The 24,284-nt window shown below is 45.9% G+C and overlaps 1 protein-coding gene across 10 annotated transcripts in view; it reads right to left on the reverse strand.

Moving 5' to 3' along the window:
- Window positions 1-23,924, reverse strand: part of ASRGL1 (asparaginase and isoaspartyl peptidase 1) — a 262,467-nt gene extending 238,543 nt beyond the window's left edge. For 4 of the 10 annotated variants that reach the window (XM_086926479.1, XM_086926482.1, XM_086926477.1 and 1 more), the window contains exon 1: window positions 23,879-23,924. Coding sequence is in view for 2 of the 10 variants with exons in the window: in XM_086926475.1 (XP_086782601.1) it covers window positions 10,835-10,856 (22 nt within the window). In the remaining 8 variants the exon portion in view is untranslated. Of the gene's footprint in view, window positions 1-10,734; window positions 10,763-10,834; window positions 10,936-15,416; window positions 15,499-23,878 lie in introns of all 10 variants that reach the window. The other 6 variants (XM_086926478.1, XM_086926481.1, XM_086926476.1 and 3 more) reach the window with 5 other exon arrangements.
- Between the last annotated feature and the right edge of the window lie 360 nt (window positions 23,925-24,284).

Here is a 24,284-nt window from a genome sequence, read left to right on the forward strand (position 1 = left end):
ACGTATAGGGTAACATCGTTCGCGTACATTGAGACGAGCAGGGAGCGGAACGAGAAGCCTATCAATCTGTTGGAGTGTGGTGCTGCTAAAGCCTGGCAGCCAGGGACTCCATTGCAATGGCAAAGAACATGGGCGATAAGGGGCACCCCTGACGTGTGCCAAGAGACCTGACCATTAATACGGAGGCGTGCCGAGGGATTGGTGTAAAGGAGTTTAACCTTACGCATAAAAATTTCGCTGAAGCACATGCGCGGCAAGATGTAAAATAAAAAGGGCCACTCCAACGTATCAAACGCCTTTGTAGCATCCAACAGGGCAGCCACAGTTGGGAGGTTAGGATTGATTTAATGCAAGACTGAGAAGATCGTGCGAAGTTGCCCTACCGGAAATAAAAACCCGATTGGTCGGGAAGAGCAATGAGGTGCATGAGTAAAAGAAGGCCAGAAGCGATCAATTTGGCAAAAATGTTGTTGGTATCAATGTTGATGAGGGAAAGGGGGCGGTAGGAGTCGCGACGGTTGACAGGTTTGTCGGGTTTAAGAAGCAGAGTTATCATCGCCTCACGTAATAACAGCGGGAAGAGGCCCGTATTGAAGGATTCATAGTACATAGCCACCAAATGTGGTTCTAAGAGATCAGCGAACATTTTGTAATACAAGGCTGGTAAGCCATCTAGGCCAGGGGCCTTGTCCCCGGGTAAGCTACTGATGGCAGCCAGTATTTCCTCCCTGGAAAAAGGTTAATCAAGAAATTTACAATGGTAGTCTTCCAACCAGACCAGCGCAAAAGAATCAAAATATTGATCAAAATCCTCCCGTGGCAGAGGAGTACCACAGTATAGCTGAGAATAAAAGTCAAGAAAGCGGGACTTAATTTCCTCCGAGGAGGTAGTCCTACTTGGGCCACCATCACTAAGGGCTGTTACACAGGAGGCAGCTCGTGGTGGGTACGAAACATTGGCAAGAGTGCGCCCAGGGTGGTCCTCCTCACCAAAACAACACGCCCGACCCTCCCTGCTCAAAAAGGACAGTTCACGGCCAGCCTCTTCCGAGAATTCAGTGTGTTTTGGCGTATTAACGCCATCGTCTCAGGACTGGGGTGAGCAGCCTGGGCGGCATCCAGATCTTTAATTCCCACCTCGAGCTTGGCCAGAGTAGTACGAATAGAGCAGAGGACACCAGCCTGTTTAGAAATGCATTCACACCGAATGACAACCTTAAATCCTTCCCATAATGTCAAGGCGGAGTCCACAGACCCCGTATTTAAATCAAAATAGTTGGTTATCGCAGTGTGGATGTCCGCACAAAAGGCAGAGTCCTGGTGGGCGTTAGGGAGAAGACGCCAAGTAAAGACCTTTGCGGGAAATGAGGAGGGCGAAGACGGATCTGAACCAGCGCATGGTCAGAAAAAGTGCGGGCCATGTGCACTGCATCGGTGAGCCAAGACAGGGCGTCCGGCGAGGTCAACCAAAAATCAATACGCGACCAACAGCCCCCTGCGCTGGTAACGCAGGTGCCTTCCCGGACATCGGGGCGGAAGTGGTGCCAAGCATCATAAAGAGAGTTATCGGTTAAGATAGACATGAGAGCCGCGGCTGCACACAGATGGAACATATAGGAGCCTGACCGATCCAAGGCTGCCGATAGAGTAACATTAAAATCACTTCTACAGACTACCGCTGCGGGGCCACAAGCGGAGATGAGGTGCCAGATGGGATTAAAAAATTCCGGGTCGTCCGAGTTGGGACCATAGACCGCGGTGATTGTAACGGGCTGGGCCAGTATTAAACCGTGGAGGATCACATACCTGTCCTCAGGATCGGGGAGTACCCGGGCGGTCTGCCAAGGGAGACCCCTATGCATCAGGATTGAGAATCCCCAGGCATACGACGAGTAGGTGGAGGAGTGGAATTCCCCTCAATATCGGGCTTGGAGTCTGGAGACGGATCCGGGCTGCAGATGCGCCTCCTGTAAGAGACATATCTACCTTGTGTCTCTGTAAGTGTGAGTGAATCAGTCGGGCCTTACGGTGGTCATTCAAACCTCGGACATTCCAAGTCCAGCAAATGATATCAGCCATAAGAGGGGGTCCAAAGTGCAACGATACGCAGTGCAGGCGGCAAGCACAACAGGTAGGCACAGCGAACATGAGAAGCAAGGAATTCAAAGGGCAGCAAAATACAGGGCGGGCAGGAGGCTTCACAAACAAATAGAAACCACCCACCGGAGATTTCCACAGCAGGGCAGCGCGGGGGAAGCACGCAGGCCTCTAACTAACGGATGTGGCTCAGAGAACAGAGCGTGCCGGTGAGCAGCGATAGTGCCCTACAAACCCATCCACAGGAGGCGCCGCAGAGAAGGGGAAGGAGGGACCAGTTGAGCAACATGATTACCAACAGTAAATTACCAATGACCGTAAACAGATTGAGGCATGAAGCACAATGCAATGTTGCAGTCAAGCCTTGTGGAAGCAATACTAGAAAAGCATCCAATGATTGACTGAAACCATTTCCCCCTTAGAGGAGCAGAGAACCCCCAGAACAGGCAGTATGGAAGTGGAGATGCAATGGCCATCAGCCCGGCGAAATAAGCAGCCAGGAGCACAGTGTGGTGTCTAGGAATGGACATGTGTAAGCAATGCAGAATAACCAGACTATACCATATAAAAGCATTCCAAGCAGGAAAACAACAAAAAAAGCGCAATCCCACCAAACCCACCCAACCTACCCACCCCGAACCACAGCAGGGATAACAATGCTCCCCCATCACCCCAATCAAACCCCCCCCCCCCCCCACTGCAATGACTGAGAACAAAAAACGGAAAGACCCCCAAAACAACTCCCACTCCAACCCCCCAATTAGGCTGAGACACCAACACACCCCACCCCAGGGACCCACAACCAGGAAGGGGAAAAAGAATAGTGCAGGTGGAAATCATCGCCACCCCCTTTTCTGAATCCTTTTTGTCCACCATAAGCGTGGAAGGGTATACTCAGATGTGAGTCCCTAGCTCATTGCACCATCAGGATTCAAGCAAGCCGGGCCGAAGACGGCTGAAATGCCAGAAACCGGTCCCCGGTAGCTTGTTTCCTTCCCAGTACAAGAATTGGCTTGGTAGTTTGGTCTGCCCTGTTCCCATGATGCACTGGGCCAGGGTCAGACTAATTTGCATATAGCCAAGTTCTGAGCTGGGATGGTGCAGTGAGCTAAAAAACGGTAATGGATCAAGCCCTGATCTTTGGACTGGGTAAGAGTGGTCTGCTTAATTCAGACACTCTGTTCATCACCACCCCCTTTTCTGAATCATTTTTGTCCACCATAAGCGTGGAAGGGTATACTCAGATGTGAGTCCCTAGCTCATTGCACCATCAGGATTCAAGCAAGCCGGGCCGAAGACGGCTGAAATGCCAGAAACCGGTCCCCGGTAGCTTGTTTCCTTCCCAGTACAAGAATTGGCTTGGTAGTTTGGTCTGCCCTGTTCCCATGATGCACTGGGCCAGGGTCAGACTAATTTGCATATAGCCAAGTTCTGAGCTGGGATGGTGCAGTGAGCTAAAAAACGGTAATGGATCAAGCCCTGATCTTTGGACTGGGTAAGAGTGGTCTGCTTAATTCAGACACTCTGTTCATCACCACCCCCTTTTCTGAATCATGGTAGGGCTAGGCATACGCCCCGCAGTAAAGCAGGGTGGCCAAGCTTGGGTAGAATCAGGCATCACGTAAACAAGGGAAAGCGACAGCAAACAAGAAATGGCACTTTAGTCATTGTCACTGAGGCGGTCTGCAGCCGCGGATGGGGATTGAGATGGTGGTGGCCAGGATGATTTGTCGAGCTCTTTGCCGGATAAGCCATGGAGTATGGGACATCGTGTTTCTGTAGGATTCGTTTAGCAGGAAGGAACTCCCGCCGGGCTGCCTGTACAGTTGTGGTGTAGTCCGGGAAAAAGGAGAGGGCGTTGCTCTGGTGTATGATGGTGCCCCTGTCCCATGCAGCTCTAAGTATGGCGTTGCGGTCCTGGAAATTCAGCAATTTAGCGATGATAGGGCGTGGGGGCAGACCGGGATGAGGACCATGGGAGTGGTGCGCGCGCTCCACAATGAAAACAGAGGAGAGGTTGTCACCGAAGAGTTCTTTGAACAGGGTCTCCACAAAGTCCTACATACGGGAGATGTTGGTCGATTCCGGAAGGTCAGTTGTGCGGAAATTGCTCCAGCGGAAATGGGCGTCCAAATCCTCAATTTATTTTCAAGAATGACCGCCAAGATCTTCGAATTTGCAACAGTTTTTGACCGTCCTGCGTGGCGGCATCTTCCGCATCGGAGACCTGGGACTCCAGGTGTAACAGGCGGTTGTCTTGCGTATCCACACGGTCCTTCACGGAGTTCAGGCGGGCCGACAACTGGTCCAACTGGGTGGCAATGCCAGTGACCGTCGACTTTACGTCCAGCATGATCACCTTCAGGTCGTCGTCTCGGGAAGGGGGCACTTCCATGGTGACAGCAGCTTACCACCCCCCCCCCTCCCCCCTCAGCACTGGAGCCCTCCTGGCAGGAGGACCTGCGGAGCTCGAAGGCGATCTTAGGCTGCTTCGGTCGGATTTTCCCATGGCAAAGAAGGCGGTCAGCTGACCAGCACGCCAATGATGAGGACCGGTACACGTGGGCAGGCAAGGTCAAGAATGAGCAACCTGCATTGAGGGCCACCAGCACAGCAACATGAGGGAGTGTAGTCGTGCGGCCAAGGCGACCATAGAGTAAAGGGGTAGAAAACAGCAGCCCTACAATGGAATCAATGCTGGGCAGAAAGCGCCCACACCCGGAGGGTAGTCGAGCAGGATGAGGGGCACCAGCTAGGGTAGTGGCTGGTATCAAGCAGCACCAGGAACAAGCAGGGATCCCAGGTATGGGGGTGCGGCCAGCACATGGGCCCCCAAGGCAAAGGAAGAGCAGGAGGGGGGGCGCTGAACCCACACAGAAGAGCCAGATACGGCGGCCCACCGTCAACGGGCAGTCTCCCCAAGCCCCCAGGCAAGAAGGAAGCGGCTGGGTGTGGGCACCCCCAGCCCACGAAATCCACAGCCGGCCGCTTCCTTCTTGCCTGGGGGCCTGGGGAGATGATGAAGACGGCCAGGGGAGGGCGGGCAGAGTGTCGACAACAAGGCCGCAGTATCCTGGACCCGGTGGTGTGGCCCGCGCACCCACAACCCTGCCATCAACATAGCCATATTTCCGGACACTTGGAAACACACCAGCATCTTACTCGTCCACAAGAAGCCATCCACTGACTCAGCCACGCTCTCCAACTAAAGACCCATCTCCCTCCTACCATACTTGGACACGGTCACATCAACTGGCATCACCAACCACCTCATCAACCACCTGCTCCTGAACAAAATTAAGTCTAGATTCAGGCCCAACCACAGTACAGAACTAGCACTTGTTGCAGTCACAGACTACATCCACATGGTACTTGACAAATAAAACATGGCAGCACTCTTTCTCCTAGACTGCTCTGTAGCATTTGACTCTGTCCCACAAGCTCAACACCAACGAGACAAATAGTGATTTGGCAAGAACAACTCGCCATTGGACTCCAACTGGTAGTTGGCCAAATTCAGACCCACACCTAGCACCCAAACCAGGAACCTCAGAATCATCATCAGACAGCAAACTGGACAAGATCGCACAACTCAATGGCATCACTGCATCCACCTCAAGTCAAATGGCTCCTAAACAACAGCGGAAAGACAATGACGTAAACCCTAGTCACCAGCAAGCTGGACTATGGGAACACCCTCTATGCCAGGATCACCAAGCATCTCACCAGTAGACTACAAACCCTCCAGAACTCAACAGGAATACTCATCCTCAAACATTGCATCACACCACACCTCAGAGAGCTCCACTGACTCCAGATCCATAATGGGCTCATTTCATGCCCCTCACACACATTCAAGGCACTATATAACTTGGGCCCTACCTACCTGAACAATCATATCTCCTTTCATCAATCAGCCAGACCTCTTTATTCAGCAGAACTCCTACTTGCACAGATACCAGGCACAAAAAGAACCAGATTAGGACGGGCTTTCTTTTACATCCCTTCTAAAGCATAGAACAACCTCCCAATTTACAGCAGAACCTTCTCCTCTCTTCCTGATTTTTGCGAGAAGGTGAAGACCTGGCTTTTCAATTAACCAACCTACCAAAGGAAGGGCTAGGCACATACAGCTGCTCAGCACCAGTACAGCCTTGTGGGTGATAATGTGCTTTACAACTCCACATACAATATATGCCCTAAGCTGTAAAAATGTACAGCGGACACATGGAACAGAACATGAGGGGCTGTTCTCCACACAGCATTTTGTTTTTTTGCACTTTTTTATGCAAAATGCATGTGTCAAAAATTGACACAAGGACGCATATTGAGCTAAAATGTAGTGCTAATTAACAAATTTGCATTTCATGTGTAATTTGACGGCCCTAATAACAAAGTAAATAGATTCCGTTCAGTGTCCCTTATTACTCCATTTCTTTCTCTCTGTCTTTTTGTGTACTCTCAATCATTTATCTTTACTGCCTCACCTTGTCTTCGGTCTTTCTCTACCACCCCGGTCTTTATTTCTTCCTAACCTGACCTCTGCCTCTCTCTGTTTCTACGTCCTCAGATTTCATTGTCGTTCTCAGTTTCTCACTTTCTCAGCGTCTTTAGCTCACACACACTATCTTTCCCAGTTTTTCTCTGCCTCTTGTTTTTTTGCTTCTTCTCCCAGTCTTTCCATGACTCACTTTGTCTCCCTGACTCCAACTTCTGTCTCTCCCCTTCATCTCTCTATTTCTACACCGGTCTCCCACTCAGTCTTTATATCTCTATACGTTTCTTTCTCTTTCCACTCTTCTCTCCTGCCTCACCCTATCCCTTTCTATGCGTTTCTGCGTCTTTCTACCTCTATCCGTGTCTTTCTATGACTATCTCTTCCAATTTTTCTTCCTCATGCTGTTTCTCTCTCTTCTGGTGTCTATTCACTCCATTCCTTGTTTACTTGCACAGGGCCATTCTTAACATCAATGAACTACAAATGTGTTGGTGCTTAGTTACCTGGGAACTTGAAACCTTCATCTCTGAAATGCGGTCAGTAACCAGGGGGTGTAGACCGCATAAAGATTGAATTCCTGTTGCATGCAAATTGTTACACTTCTGGGCTCATTTACAATGAATGAATGACTTGACTTCTAAGTCAAGCATTCATATAGTAAAAACAAAAGCCAAGATTTACAAAGATTTTGCGTCAGGTTTCCGTTACTTTTTTAAAATAAGCCTAGAGAAAACCTTTTTGGGGATTTTCAAACTAATGCAAATTGGTATTTGCATTGAATATGTAAGGATTTTTCTAAAGGGGATCTAGGTCGCTTCCATCCAACTATAGGCCCATAAGCCTTATCGATAGTTCCCAAAATGTTTTGGCGGGATTATTTTTGATTGGCTGCTTGACTGCATAGCTGACGCTGGAATGCGGTTTTCATTGCAAGCTGGCTTTAGGGATGGTATTAGTACCATTTATATGGCGTTTTGTCTCCAGTTGCTTTATTGCAAATACGTTACTCTGGAGGGTGGTTAGTCCCTATATGATCTGCCTTTAACCTTGTACCCAGGAGTCTTTGTGGAAAGTGTTGGGAGAAACTAGGGTTCCACACTACATCCTGGATGTTATCACTAGACTTCACACTAACTATCATGCTCAGCTCAGATGTGGGTCCCAGAGTGAGTTGACTGCCCCAGCCCCAGGCAAACGGGGTGTGAAATAATGTTGTGGTCTAGTTCCAATTCTTTTTCTTTTATACAATAACAATCTTGTGATCCAGCTGCAGAAGTGTGAGAATGATGCCCTGACTATCAGATGGAAATGCTCTGGCCCTTCTGTTCGCATACAATACACTTCTGATCTAGAAAACGCCCATGGGGTTACAGAAGCTCCTGGATCGGTTTGGGTTCTTCTGCAAACAGAGGGGCCTGGAAATTAACATTGTAAAACCAAGTAAGTCATCGACCTGACCCTTAATATGGTACTGCTGGAGAGAGTTAATTTATTTGACTATTCAGGGGTAAAGCTAACGGAGCAGTTTTATTGGTTACCTCATATTCAGAAGTGTAGGCTCAAATTAGAACAATTTTCATGGGGGATGGTGGGGTTGCACTTAGGTTCCTTATTTTGTCCAATAGCTTAAACCCTCCAAACGTAAAATCTACAAGCTCCTGGGGCAACCCTATATGGCAGGGAACTATGGGATCGTAATGACGTTAGATCCCTGGAGAAAGTAGAAAATGGTTTTATGCAAATCCTTATCCATTTTGCTGTTGGTACCCTGCTTATTCCATTACGGCTTTGTTTTGGCCTCCAATCTCTTGTTGATAAAGCAGGACTGAGACCTATACGATCTTGGCGTAGACTATGGGCAACCCTTGGACTCTTGCCATACTGAGGGGGTCTGGAGTAAATATTGGAGTTGCCTGGGGCATCCAGAATCCCTTGGCTCAGGTTTATAAAGCACAGCCTGTTACAGATGGAGTGCCGGGACCTACGGTCTATCCCTGTTGTAATCACTGGGGTTCCAAAAGTAACATTAAAGGGCCTAGCCTGACGCTACATTGATGATTGTTTTTAGCGCACACTAGAGTAGGTATCATTTCAGCCACCTTTCTTGAGTTCAAAGTAGAATGCAGCTTGAATTGCTTCTTGGATGAGATTGAGCCTCCACAAGCTAAGTCGCTTCATATAAAATTCCAAGTAGGGACCTTGCCACTTCTGTTATGACAAGGAAATGGATGCTCGCAGTATGTCGTAACATGGAAATTAGGGACTTCTGAGCAGAGATGAGGATCCTGAGAAGCGATGTCAGACATACAATTGTATTAGCGGTTTCACTCTTCCTGTTGTATATGTGGAGCTTTAGGCAAACAAGGATCACCTGTGAAGTGTTGTGCCTGCGGTCTACCTCTTCTCATTAGATTTGTAAGACATTACTGATCTTTAGACCGGACTTACAACAGGTATTGGTTGTGGGTCGCTATTGATGTAGCAGGGTACTAGGTACCCTTATGGATTATTGCAAGGGATCTGTACATTGCATTAATTTTTATAGTTTTAACTATTTATATTTTACCTGTATCTCACTGATTTTATGCATTTTACAAAGTGATGTTTTACGTGCTTTTATGGCTGTACAGCCCAATAAAGATTTAAGATGATGTAAGGAAAAGTAAACCAGTGCAACCACCTGTGCTATTTTGGGCGCAAACTCAAACATATCTTCTAACATTAGTAAACAGGGTTTTGAACCCAAACATAATGCTGCTAGAAAGCAGAAGGTAAAAAGAGTAATGTTTTTATTTCTCATTTCTTTTCTGACTTTGCATGTGTGCTACACTGTACAGCACACACACAAAGTAGGAAAAGTTATAAAACTTGTCTAGTCATAGTATTTTATACTGGAAGGGTTTCTGTCCAGTACAAAACATATGCTAGACTCACGTACACACCCTTGCACTATGGTACAAAGGTGTGTGCGTGGAGCTCAGCAGCAACATTTTGCAGCAACTCTAGAGAATGAGAAGAGGGCCATGTCTCTGTACAGTTGGCGCTCTACTCCCTGTCACGAAATGCTGGGTCGTACCTTAGAGTGCTGTACTGCGTTGCATGACAACTTTGTAAATCTGGGTCTAAGTTTAAAAATGTGTCACTCAATAATAATGCACCATTTTTTTTAAAGTTATCTATACCGCAAACATTCAAGCTTGTATTGAAATGCCTTACAAGAAAACAAACCAGACTAGACTAGTTGCACATATTATGCCATGTATGCAGCACTTTTAAGTGGGCAGATACTGAGCACCTGCACTTCTTGAAAGTAAAAAGGAGAGGACATGCACTTCTCACCACAGCTGCAGTACATTTATTGAGAGATTACCGGCACTTCTCATGCAGCAGCAGCCAGCACGGATCGGAGATAGGGGGCGGGTAGGGATAGGTTGAAGGAGGACGGGGGGAGCAGGCAGCAAAAAAAAAATCAAAAAATGTAAAAACGTACCTTCTCGCCACGTATCTCCTCCCTACTCCTCCCTCGATGAATTTAACAGGAAGCACACCCAGGCTCCCAGTGAGCCAATCACTAAACTGCCTTAGCAGTGTTGGGATTAGTCTGCGTGCCATGTTTAGGCACTCAGACGCGTACTGGGAGCCTGAGCATGTTCTTCATGCAGGCTGTACAGCAGCCAGCATGAAAAACATGGGCATTGCGCAAGACTGTTTTAGGCGACCCGAGAGGGCCGGCCAAGCAGTCATTTTGCACTAAAGAGGGTGCAACAACTCCTACCCAGCCCCTGCCTCTTCACGCACAGCAGCGGAAGTAAGAAAATAAAATGATAACGCGAGTTATCATCATCTTATTCTCTCTCTATTTTACTGCTAAAAAGCAGTGGCGTGACGCAACTGTTCTCAGGAGCAAGCAGGTACTCTAAAGATCGTGTCCATGCATTTCAATATTTCCCTTTAAAGCACTGCATGTGTGTCAAATGTGCAAACAGAAAACTTGGCAGCCATACGCTAACACTTTTCTCTGCTGTACACACATAAAGCATTGCTATCTAAACAGACTGAGCCAGGAGTCAAAGTGGGCAAGATCTGAGGGGTACGAAGTGTAAATATTTTTTATAATTTAAGCAAAACAGTTCCCTTACTTGTAGAGAAAAGAAAACCGTCCCGGGATGGTTAACCTCTTCGCCGCTAATGACAAGGGTAACTCGTCATGGAGTTTCCATTGATTTCAATGGAAATTACATTGAAGTTCCACCAGAAGCATAGCATCCAAGTGGTTAATTCAGAGTGTTCAAATGCTTCAGCTGAAGTGTAAGGCAGGGATTCTCCTGTGCTGTGTGTGCCTGAAAGAAACGTAAATGCAAGCAATAGGTCAATCTGCAAGTGTAAAGGGTGCTTGGAATCCGGTATTGGCTTTAATTGATGGAATCAATTGAATCTGCCTGATGACACATATTTATTATTTTTGAGTGGTGGTAGAAGGGAGTTACCAGCAGAGATGGTATAAAAAAAATGCATTACTAACAGTCAAGGTATTACTACAATCTATATTTGGGAAGCAGATTTCGTCTAAAAATCTTTGTACATTTTGTTGCAGCCTATTCTATACTGTGTACAATGCACGTTTCAAATAATGACTTACATATTCACAGTGCTTTCCATCACAGACTGGGAACTCGTAGGGCTAAACATACACATGCCACTATTTTCTACTGCACCTACCAGGATGCGTTTCTCACTGATTAACTTAACCTGCATGTATTTTTCATTTAAATTGTGTGTTCTGTTATATGTAGATACCTAAAGAGGAAATACAGAAAACAATTACAGTGTACTCGGACAAGACGGAGGTCCTCATCCTCGCCCCCACCTCCTTCGCCTGGGACAAATCCTGGTGGCCAGCCTCGCTGTGAGCTGCGCCGACACCCCCAGACCATGCACGCAACCTGGAGTTCATCCTGGGCTCAGCACTGTCTATGACCCAGCAAGTCAACGCCGTCCCCTCCTCTGCTTCAACACCCTCCGCATGCTTCACAAGATCTACAAATGTATCCCCACCGGAACCAGGATGGTCACTCAGAGGCCCCCCGTTACCAGCAGGGTGGACTACGGCACCGCCCTCTACGCGGGAATCACAGCCAAACTCCCCCCCCCCCCCGACGGTGAGTAGTGCCCTCACATTCACTCACCCTCCATTCACTCACCCTGCGCCACATCACAGTTCCCCCCGACGGTGAGTAGTGCCCTCACAATCACTCACCCTCCATTCACTCACCCTGCGCCACATCACAGTTCCCATACTTTTTAGGTCGAGCCTGAGCAGACAGTACGTGCACTGCTTTGCGAGGTATGCTGTAAAATACATTGTGGCTTGAAAGCCCTCCTCTTTTCTTTTCAATGGTTCCTGTTTGTGCCTTTTAGAAATGCATGCTTCCGTTTCATCATGGTGTCTAATTAATCCCACCTTTTGTTGGTTTAGATCAGGGGTCTCCAACCGGTCGATCGCGAGCTACCGGTAGCTCGCGGAGACCCTGTGTGTAGCTCGTGATGCTTGCTGCTCACTTTAGTAGCCCGTTAGTGTTATTTTGGCTTTTTAGGCTGTTACAGGCTCTGTTGCCCGCCCTTACCCAAAGCAGCTGCTCGGATTGGCCTTTGAGCATAGCTAGGGCGGGCCGGGCGAAGAGGATGACGTTTCATTAGCGTCTTGTGACTCGTGAGCCCGGTCTAGGGCCCCCCTGCCTTTTCCTCACTGGCACCATGCTCATTGTGTGAGTCACGAGCGAGAACGGTGCAAGTGCGGAGCTGTATTAGGCATGGCAGGACAGAGCAGCTAGTTTTCAGATCACCCAAGGCAAGCAGTATAGAACTGCCGGGACCCGCGCCATTTGCCCTTTGCAGCAGAGCAGCAGGTAAACCGTGGGAGCACACCCGACTCTCCATGTCAGGTGTCTTGCAAAAGATGGCAATTACTTTTTTAAAGTCTTTATTTCCACTGAAGACGGAAAAGCACAACCGTTATTATTTGCAGCTGCTGCCGTTTTTTCACAGGAAGCTGGTATTTAATGTGATGGCCCCATTCTCCTCCCTTTCCACTTCTCTTTTGTATTAATTTGTAATGCCCTTGAACACCTCTGTGTGACTCGGCGTCCGTTTGAAAGAAAACAACATTTGTGCAGCGGTAATGTGTCAAATATGCCCAGTAAAGTAAACAAACACGAAATGTATGTTAATATTTAAGTAGGGCACGCAAAAAGAAGAGTACATTAGTAATTTGTGGAAAATAAACCAAGCCAAGAAATATAAATATAGCGGTGATGAGTTTACCCACTACCTGTGTAACAGTAAAGATTCCAGCAGCCGGTATCTCCCACCCACCTTTCCGGCGTTACGAGTTGCAGTTCAGAACTTAGCATTACCAGATCCACTTCTGTATGTGCCCCCTCTTCTGGACCCCTTTGCGTCCATGTTTTCCTTCTGCTTTAAAGAGGAGAAAAATGAGCAAGCAGCAGATTTGTATTTTTCCTATGCCTTCTTGCACTTGGTCAAAACTGTAATAGGGTGGCAACCTCTCTTCCCAAGATTACCTCTGCCTGACTGGGGTGGCCCCATAGTGTGATAATAAGAGAGCTGTGCATTACAGTTGATCATCACACACTACTCCACACGCTGCACACGTAGTGAAATACGGGTTCAATACCAAACTTATCCAAAGGCAGGAGGGTAACCACACAGGCGAGCACATGTAGCAACACCCCCTCTGTGCTGTAATTAACAGGCCTTGTTTGTTACATGCCTGTTGTATGAAGATCGCACAGACACGTTTCCATTTTATATATTAACCATCTCACATCTGCACAGAAAATCGGAAATGTAATTACGGCTGGCACATTGCATCATCATAAATTCTTGATTGTGGGCTTATCACTTAAAGTGTAAAAACTATATGAAATGTTAAAACCGTCAGTACAGCATTCTGTTTAGTTCAGGCCTGGTTTAGTTTGACCCAATAATCCCATCACCTTGGGGTTACAATAATCCAGCCTCACCAGCTCCCGCCCCACCATGCCACTACTAATATACCTGCATATCTGAGAATGTGCCAAAATCTATTGGCAGATGCATGGTAACACCCATACTCCACTCATGGAAAGCCTCCCTGGAGCAGAGTAACACACCACAGCAATTTGTCCTTTCTTGCCTCCATATCTATGAGGCCATTCAAGGCCACATAGGGTGGCTATGCATGGCATCACAGATTTTGTACAGTGCACACTAAACTTATGCATTTTAAAGTGCTCTCATTTGTGATAATGAAGAAAGGGGAGGCATTGTGTTGCAGTATTATTAGTGTGTAAGAAAATAGGCTTAAAGTCTATAACACTGGGTGTGGGGGGTCTCTCGGAAAAATGCGCGAGTTGCTTGGGGTTTAGTAGCTCACAATAATTTTCACTGACCAGAAGTAGCTCTCACTACAAAAAAGGTTGGAGACCCCTGGTTTAGATAATCCCTGCCGACTGCCCCAGCTACATGTGTATTTCCATGTTGTTCAATTAACGTGGATTTGTGCGCACTCTTTTCTTCCTTTGGGTGAGGGCTTGTTAAAAGATGCATCACTCTTCTGTGGCAAACGCCTTGTTTACATTTAGGCTTACATACCTCCCGATTAAATTTGTAGGAGGCATTGCTTTCCTGTCTTGGATGCTACTTTTTCAACCCTGTATTGCTGAATTGTGGTAACTTCACCCTAGCACACCTCACAGGCTGAATGCATTAATTTTCTGTGGCAGACGTTGCTTTTACATTTCAACTATGCATTGCTTTCCCGTCCGGTACAGATCCTGGAGGCCGCTCTGCTCCTCCTTTGTTGCCTCTCAGGCTCTGCCGGCGCGGCCATTGGAGGAGGGGGCAGGGTAGAGCTGGGCCCATGCATCTCCTTTGCTCTCTGAGATCCCATGCGGGTAAAAGAAGCTCCTTTCTGCTAATTCCTTCCCTAAATTTCCGAAGCGGTCAGAGGCAGACCGGCTCGCTGAGTCGTTCTTGGCACTCAGCGAGTCTGATACATTTCTGCAACATTTCTTCTGTCACCCTGATTATTCTTAAATGCATGGTGACAAGATAAGATTCTGTTTCTCATGCTAAGCCATAGCGTGCTCATTGGGGGAAGGGGAGGGTAGTGGTAGAGCCAGGGCTGCCCTCAAGATGCTCAAAGCCTGCATAGCTCAAGAAACTCGCAAAATAATGCCATGGGTAAACCATGAATGACTCAGCGAGCTGGTCTGACATCGACACTTCTGGAAAGTTAAGGAATGATTAACAGTACGAGCTGCTTGTACCCAGAGCAGTGAATAAAAGTATGAACATAAAAAGCAAGTTACATTGCTATATTGTTTAGGCAAAGAAGGCTTAAAGCAATATTAAACTTTGCATGATTAGAATGTGAAGTGTGATAATCTAAGTTAATATACAAAAAGTTTAGATTACAATTAAGTAAGTAGGTTTACTGTCATATTTCACAAAAACAGCAATTAATTCATCATGGTGACAAACACTGAAACAATGCGAAATTAATTCCCAACACTAAAACCTACTTCATTTTGGACTATTGCAAGTTTTTTTACGAGGCAAGCGTTAATACAAAACTATATGCAATTCGAGGTTCCAATCTGAATACCAGACAACCTATAATTTATTCTGGCCTGAAAGGTCCTGACTGAGTCTGGGTGAAGGGGGCATCCATGTTTTTTGCAGGGGGAGAGGGCTCAAGTTTTGATGCACTACTGACCTGCACATAAAGATATTAATGCATGAAAAGTTGTGAACCTACTTTGATCACTGTGCCTCTCGCAGAGTCCCCGAACTTGGAAATTATCTGCTAACTGCAGCAAGCATGAGTCATCCACAGAGCACTGTAAGGGAAAGTCATAATCAACAGCTAACATAACACTTATAATACTATTCAAGAGTGAGAGGACTGAAAGTAGCAATACCATTACACCTCACTTGCGGGCGGCTTCCTCACCCTCACTGTAGACATGCTGCCTGCATCATGAGTCAACAGTTTCCCAAGATCTGCAAAGTTTAATGGATCAAGAGGCTTCCTCCCAGGCTAGCCACAGATGGTTTCCTTTCGGAAGTGGAGAGTGTGAGACCGACTGTGCTGGACCCTAAACAAGCCTTCAAGTAAGCATGATGGCGACGAGGCTGGGGTATTAATTCACCACTTCACTAGTCAGTCTTCTGCCCCTCCGTCCTCACTTAAGCTGCAATTTGTGACAATTTTTTTATTTTAAGACTTGTAATAACAGCACTTTGGTATATTCAAGTCCATACAGATACTGAAAAAAGCAAAACCGAAAGTATTAAAATGCAGAGTACAGGGGGCACAAGCCCTAAACAGGGGCAGGGTTTGCAAATTAGCACAGGCAGTTTGCAGAAATGTCACAGAGAGGAACATTGCAAGTTTATTATGCCTCTCTTTAATGGTATGGAACCGAGATTCCCTCATGTACATAACTAAGGAAGGCTGAAATATATTTTGGTTCAACAATGTGGGAGAGTTTTAATAAAACCTGGGGGAATATGTTCACATTAACTTTTATTGGGCTTAGTAAATTTGCAGTGGAAGAAAACTAGAATATTGTAATGCAGGATATAGAATTAGTATGGCCCTCTCTGAATCTGACTTACATATCTATGTACTTTTTAGGTCTCAGCTAGGCAGCGCATGCGCTGTCTCGTCGAGAGATGTTGTATACAGTATTGTGGGGGAAGCTCTGCCCACTTTCTGCCCATGCTTTTGATTGGCTCAAATCTGAAATGCTGCATTCTGATTGGTTGCCGATGTATTAGTCCCGCCTCCTTACTGCCATTACATCATTTTTGTCCTTCCATGGCTATCAGCCCCTTTACTTCAGCAACTCTTGTTCCCCTGCGTCCCCCCGTTCCCTCCAGCAGTCCGTGACTTCTCTGGCCACCACCACCACCACCCCCCCCCCACTCCCCACCTCCCCCACACACTCCCCACCTCCCCCACTCCCGTTCCTGCCTACTTCGGCGCCCGCATTTTTGTTTACAATGCTTTTTTTCCATATGATTGGCAGCCTGTATTCGCACTTTCTTTTGCCTGACCTGTCCAAACTCTTGCATGTGCGCAATGCTTTACATCATGTGCATGCGCGCCAAAAGTCTGCCTCTGCCTCTAGTTTTAATAACTTTCAACTATTCAGCTGACCATGCCAATTTCACGAGCGCTGTGCATTCGGCTTCAAATCTGCACCTATCCGTAGGGTGCCCACCCTCCCACCACCAAAAACAGGCTACCTAATGAACTCTCCTCCCACCCCCATTGCTCGGTTAATGAGTTTGTCATTGGCCAGGTCCAGACTCTCCCAAGTTCACCCTTTATGTTTTGTTGCTGCTTAGACTGCATTTCTCTGTACGGTGCCCGCTCTCCAACCACTAAAAACAGGCTGCCTAGTTAACGCACCTCCCTTCCGCTCCCCAAACCCCCTGCTGCCGGGTTAAGGACACTGCATCTTAATCATCAGCTGGGCTCAGCCTCTCCTGGGATCACCTATACAGCTGCAAGAGACACGGTGATCTGACTCTGAGCCTGCCTCAGACCTGCCCACCTGCCCTGCAGCTGCCCACAACACCAGAAAGAGTTGTCGCAGACAGGAACTCTGGACTTTGTGCAGTAAGTATTGGATTGACCCCATGCTGATTGTTTCTTTTTTTTCCCTTTCTTTCTTTTTTTTGGGCTTAGTAATCGCTAAAATGATCTTTTTTTTTTCCTCCCTGCGGATTGATAGGTCGTGTAATTATTAGTATAACAATAAGAATAAAGAATAACTGATCTTCCTGGATTGTTTAGTGGTCACTGATGCCGGCTCGTTGGGATTCACTGTGCTGCTGGCCCATCACACTGGTAATTATAAGGAACCACGCATGGAGGTCCAGCTCAATATGCACTTCCCTTATTTTCCTTATAGACATTAGCCTCTGCTGTGGGCCCAGGGCCGGAGGACCGGCCTCAGTCTCTGCTCACAGAGATCTGGAGGCAGAGACAGACAGAATCTGTCTCAGAGATTTACAACAGCAGATTGGTCAAATGGGTGTACTTTTGGATATTTATGTTTCCCCTTCTTCATTGCTAGTTTGCTCCACAGAAAGTGTCACTCATAGTCGTTAAAAGTCACTCATAATTACACTGAAATTCTGCAAATGTCATACATAAGTAACCTGAAACCTTGGCAGTTATGCACCGTCGTAATATTGTAACAGCCTTGTCACAATTAGGATCAGCTTTCCACGTGCCTGTGCCAGACCAAAGTAAAAGGGGGTGCACATTTTGCTCACACTCGAAATGCTTCTCACGACAACCCCTCCTTTTTTTCCCACCTGGCCCCCGAGTCACAGATACACGCCCCAGGCAGAGCAGCCCTGGCTAGGTGGTGACAGCAACCTAGCTACTAATAGTGCAGAAGGTACAGTGGAACCGTGTCCAGCGAGGGGCCAGTGGTACTCAAATCATGGCTGTATTTGACTACCCAACTGGTTGATGGGTGAGTGGAGGGCTTGCATTCCTTGATGGCACCTTCACTTTACCACCACTGGGATCCTGGAGAGAGAGGGGGAGAGCGAGAGAGAGAAGTGTAATCCTCCAAGCATAAATGCAACGTTTCCCTCAACCCACCCTTTCTCTGTGCATGAAGTGAGGCTCCATGTATATCCTTATCTGAACTAGGGAGAACACTTAGGCCCTTTTTTACAACATTGTTGAGCGACTTGCAACAGTGAGGCATCTCTGAACACTGCATACAACCAACACACATGTGTGAGGCTTGCCCTATCAGAGCTCTCAGATGTAAACACCTGTACTCAGTAACTTTGGCAGGGGTGACCTACACCGTTCCCTCTAGGCCGCGCGCGCGCACCTCCCCCCAAGTCAGCGCGCACCACCTAGCGTGGAGCGCGCACACAGGACGTCGCTAGAGGGTCGCGCCGCTCGCTGCTTTTAAAACGCGAGCGGCGCGAACATGAGCACTTTTTCAGTGGTTGCGGTGGAGTGGGCGTGAGGAATGCAGTTAAGGAGGCAGGGGGCTGATGGGGATTATGACGCTTGCGGCTGTGTGGGAGCGGGCAGACTGTGGCCTTTTGTTTAAATATTGCTGTTAATCGGAGCCCCTTCACGGGCTCCGATTAACAGCAATACTTAAACAAAATGCCACAGTCTGCCCCGCGCTTTACTAACAAAAGCGTAGACACTTGGATGTTACATTGTTATCAATACCACTCGTTGTGTCTCTATTGTGATTTTTGTGAAGTAGGATATTTCAGACCCTCGATTTCTATATCCAGTTCCACTACATCCCTATATATCTCTACCATAGGGTTCTTTCTGATAAAATTATCTTCATTTTTTATGGAATCTTTTTGTTTAGCCAAGTAGTGACACTCCCTTTTGCTTCCGTTCGCGTGTTTTAACTAATGTGACTATCTAGATCATTTTTCCCCGTAATCTATGTGGCTCTTTGTGTTCAAGGTGATATCATCATGGTTATATTATATGACTGTATTTCTCTATTATTGATCAGGAATTAGCCTTTATCAAGTGGCTCTAACTATTGAATATTAGAAGATACCATCTACCTTCGATGTACTGCATAGAAATACAGTATTGTCAATGTAAGTTGATTCCTATGTACCCATGAACTTTGTATCAAAATTAAGATAAGTCTAGTGCTATTATCTTTTTGGTGCATGGCCTCTTTTTAACATCTCATCATCAAAGGAGGAATAAGATTGCAACTAATATATGAACTATGATTAAAACGCTTGCTAGCTAAGTACTGTACAATCTTTATGAAAACATTTGTCTATCATTAGACAATAAGTGACCAAATTCTCACACTAGACCTGCTAGGTAATGAAGACTTTCGAATCTGATGTATGTAATGTTAAACTGTTTTATTATATATGATTTCTTTTTTGTATTTTTATATGCACAGTTATGCAAATATGTAAATTATGTAATACTAAATCAATGATCTGATATATGTCTTTCTTGTAAATGTATTTCCAGATTTTTCAACAGTGACTCCTGAGGAAGGCGTTTTTTCAGCCGAAACGCGGGTCGAGTTTTAATTTATATTTCTTCAGCACCTTTTATGCTTATGACAACTTTGTATGAATTGTTTTAATTGTAACTTGCATGATTAACTTGTATGATTTATATGTTATGTACCTATTGTTGATATAACCTGTTGATGTTTCTTTATGAATCATATTTTTATCTCATCATATAGTTTCACTTTTGCTGAGTCTCTGATTTTTATTTATGCTGATTAAATATATAATTTTAATATAAAATTCACATTCGACTGTTCTTCTCACCACTGGTTTCTAGACAAATTGTTCACTTACTTCACTGATGGCCTAGGATTTTTTTCCCGCATAGAAAAGAGAAACCTATACATTTTAGAAATGACATCCATTGGAGCAACGAAAAACTCGAAGAAGATCTTAAATCTACTGCAAAGCAACAGAAATGGAAGGGCGCTAACCTATTTGACCAGTTAGCCGGCAGAAAAACAGTTAACAGATTCTGCCTTAGCCAGCCTTTTGCCGACTGGTCCCCCTAGCTCCTCCCTGGCAATACATTGTCCAGCATCAGTCTGGACTACAGTCCCGCCGCTCTCTGAGTCCTCAGCCTGTAGTAGGGTGTGAGGTCCCCCAACACGATCTTCTCAGGTGCCTAAATATCATATATTAAAATAGACAGCAGTCAGCTGACTCCTGAGCACCCGCAAACAGCATAGGCATTGGAAAGCCTCAGGAGAGTGAGACGCACACATTACAGCCAGCCAGGACACTGTATTTCAAAGACTTGACTACTAGCACAGCTCAACCCTAATAAATATGATTAACAACTATTTGAAATGTTTATGTTAAGATGCTCGCGTGTTTGTTCACAGTTTAGTTATTCTTCTCGGCTTCTTCAAAGGGGATGATATGTAGTGTATTCCCCTTTAAGGCATCGGCTAACCACCGGAGTTCTAATGTTCCATATTATCGGATGAACGTTGTAGTTGCCAGTTGAGGGAAGGTGTTTGAGCACCTCAGTCACTTAATAAACTACGTGCTTGAATTTATGGAAAGCAATATTTTTTTACCGCATGAGACCTCTTGCAAGACTGTGTGCGTCAGTGCTAACAGTGAAGCTCTTCTGGCCCCACATGGTGGCAACCGGCTGCCAACGCATCTCTTTCTGTGTTGCTTGCTGCGGGATGGGTACGGGTCAGTTTAGGGGAGGAAAAAGCAGTTCTCATATTGTCAATAAAAATATTGAGTCTAACAATCAGCGATAAAGATTGATGTAAAGATTCTGTGAATTGTTTATTGTGTGTTTTTTCTAATGAAACTAAAAAAGCATGAAACAAACTTGTCGACATCATGGGGTTCAGGGGTATGGTATGTCACTGTGGAAACATAGAAAAAAAAATATATATATATATATAAAAACAATGTAAAGGGGCTCATAGCACACGTTCACATTCCGAGCAGCTATGTGTGACAATGCATTTCAGTGCGGTGATGCAGATCACCACACTGGAATGCGTTAGTCTAACGCATGATGCATGATACTTGGCAGGGCTGCAGAGGACAGAAATCCACAAAAAAACGAGTGGGACACAGACAGAAAGGCACAAGAAAACGATAAGGTCACAGACAGAGGACATAAAGGCACAAAAAACGAGTGGGACAGAGGGCAGAAAATCACAAAAACAACTGGCATAGAGGGCAGAAAGGCACAAAAAACGAGTGGGACAGAGCATAAAGGCACAAAAAACGAGTGGGACAGAGCATAAAAGCACAAAAAACGAGTGGGACAGAGGGCAGAAAGGCACAAAAAAACGAGTGGAACAGAGGGCAGAATGGCAAAAAAACGAGTGGCACAGAGGGCAGACGGGCACAAATAACTAATGGCATAGAGGCATAATACAGAAATATAGGGGCAGCTAAGAACAGAAGGCAGAATGGGCAGAGAGGCCCGGGTGCAGCGAGGGAAACAGAAGGGAAAACTGGCAAGAGACACGGGCAGCGAGGAGTACAGAAGGAAAGACTGTGCAGAGAGAGCATGGGGATAGAGAGAGGAACAGAGGGAAGAAAACGGGGCATGGACGACGTACAGGCAGCGGGGAAGACAGACAACAGCAGTCAGAGCACAATGAAAATACAGGCAATACAATAAATTTGCAAACTGCCCTTAAGACCCTTATTGTGGCTCTGTATGTGTGAAAATGCATCATCTTTTCACTTTTTAAAGTAAACGTTTTGAGTGCCATTTGGTGCCGCAGACACACGCGGTTTGGTTCCTGGCGCACATAGCCATGGTTGCAGCGCACAGAGACCCTCCAGTGCCGCACACAGAGGAAATAAATTAGAGGGAACATTGGTGACCTAACCCTTTCATCTGGAATGACACGCACTTATTAGGCTGGGCAGGACGCTTTACAATCATCCATTTTTTACTTCAATATTTCTTTTAGTGCTACAGTGCCCTCAGTGAAGTTTTATCTGCTAACTAACACTATATTGGTGCATTTGCAGGCTTTCATCTTTCTTCCTTAGCGCTCTTCCCACTCGTTCCGGCCCCCACCACAGTTGTATCAAAGGCAGTGAAGGGTGGTACTGCTAGAACAGTAAATGTTTCAGCACCTGAGCTAATATGCTGCATAGATAAATGCACATAAGGTTCGAAAGGCGAGACTGATTCTGTTGCAAATGCTTGTTTTTTCTGCAATGCACAGATATTCTATGCAGTAGTCTATTATTATTTTCCTTCTCCATGATAAGGTGCATTACAATGAGCTTATAGATGCATACATGTGAGCCACTTTTTCAGCTATTTAATTCACGGATAGGGAGCATTTTTATTGTGGTCCCCATGCATATTCTCTATCTTAGTGCGACCTTGATAGTAGGCAGCCCACAGTGATTCCTTTAATATTTACTAAATACCAGGCAGTTGGGGTTTACCTACGACTTGCTACCAAATGGGTGTTTGAACATATGAAGAACTGGAAAAAGGAAATGCAATGTGTTTTCACTGGCATACTTAATCTGATTGTTGGTATCTCAACATTGTTTCAGTTGGCGATGTTTTACATGTACATTTTTTAAAAAATGGTTTGCTAGACTCTCATGCTAGTGTCCAGCAGGAAGTTGGCACTCAAAGTAACAGTAGATGGTGTAGCACCCCGTTTTCAGTTTTTACTGATTTTTACAGATAAATACAGACATGAAATATTTACTTTCTTGCCTGTATTTATTTTTAAACAGAAATTGTGTTGCTTTTTGAGTAATTCTAAATGTGGTCTGTCATGACTGGCAGGCCACAAGCTGTGAGGATTGATAGGTAAGAGTTAAAAAAGAAAGGAATTTTAGTAAAGAGGTTTTAACATCAGTAGCCATGCACATGTTGATACAGTAACTTGCATATTTTCATTTAAGTGCATCGATTTATCTTCTGCAGGTGTTCACAGCATTGAAACGTGGCAGGCACTCAAGCATGAGTGCATATTTATTGTTTAAATAAATGTGGAAATATACTAATTTCAACTTCATTTTTCCACAAAACCTAAAATAAATATGGATAAATACTGATACAATTAGCAAAAAATAAATATGGCTAAAAATGAAAATCCCACAAAACTGGGAGCCCTACTTATTAGGTCCCACTAGCGAGACAAGTGCTTTAAATGGGCCGGTACTCACCGGTACTGAGTACCGGCACTTCCGAATTTTCTTGCAGTCAGTACCGGCACTTCTCGGCAGCCAGGGAAGAGTACCGGTACCCTGATCATCGGCACGGCAGACGCAGGTTAGGCATCTTTCTCCTCAAGCTTAAACATATCATTAAGATTACGTAAGCCGCTTCCACTAAGCAAAATATTTAACAATATCCCCAAAACATTATTTTCAAAAACAACCCGGCAGAACTTGTTACTGGTGGCAAATGGAACCGGCGTCTGGCAGAGCGCCTACTTACTTTACAGTCCTCACACTTGCCCCTGCCGCTAGTTGTCCCTCTAAGCGTAGAAAGAATACAATGAACAGGTCAAGGGAAACGTACAAAAATAACGCAATCTTTTTTTCCTGCACGCACAGCGGAATGTGTGAGCAAGCAATCAAAAAAGACACACTGCGGACAAAATGAGGCATATTCCCTGAAATGAAATTAACAAAACTAGGATTTCTACCAACATAAAGCGTTCTACTTACAAGACCTGCACTCTGACCTGCGCTCTGACACCTTCGCGTAATGTCCACGCTTTATAAAAATGCACTAAATAAATTACCGCTACAGAGTCAGCTGACCAAGATCACAGCACAAACACGTGATCTCCCTCCCACTTGCTTTCTTGCCTCATCCCCGATCCTCTTGATAGGAGTAGCCGCTGTTTACAGAGGCGTGTTTTGGCGAAAGTTTAAACCGAAACGCCAGGCACACGTCTGACTAACCTGCCAGGCCGTTCTTTCTCCTACAGCATGATAGAAAAAGAAAACAGCAGCACTCGAGTAGGTCACGTGGTGGTAGTCTGCAAGCACAGCTGCTGTAAACTAGGAACACGGAAGCGTCTACGGCGCTGCCTTAAACTTGTTAGGGAAAATGCCATTTACCTTAACT

Source organism: Lissotriton vulgaris, chromosome 6 (genome assembly GCF_964263255.1).
Source record: "Lissotriton vulgaris chromosome 6, aLisVul1.2, whole genome shotgun sequence".
In the NCBI taxonomy this organism is placed as follows: domain Eukaryota; kingdom Metazoa; phylum Chordata; class Amphibia; order Caudata; family Salamandridae; genus Lissotriton; species Lissotriton vulgaris.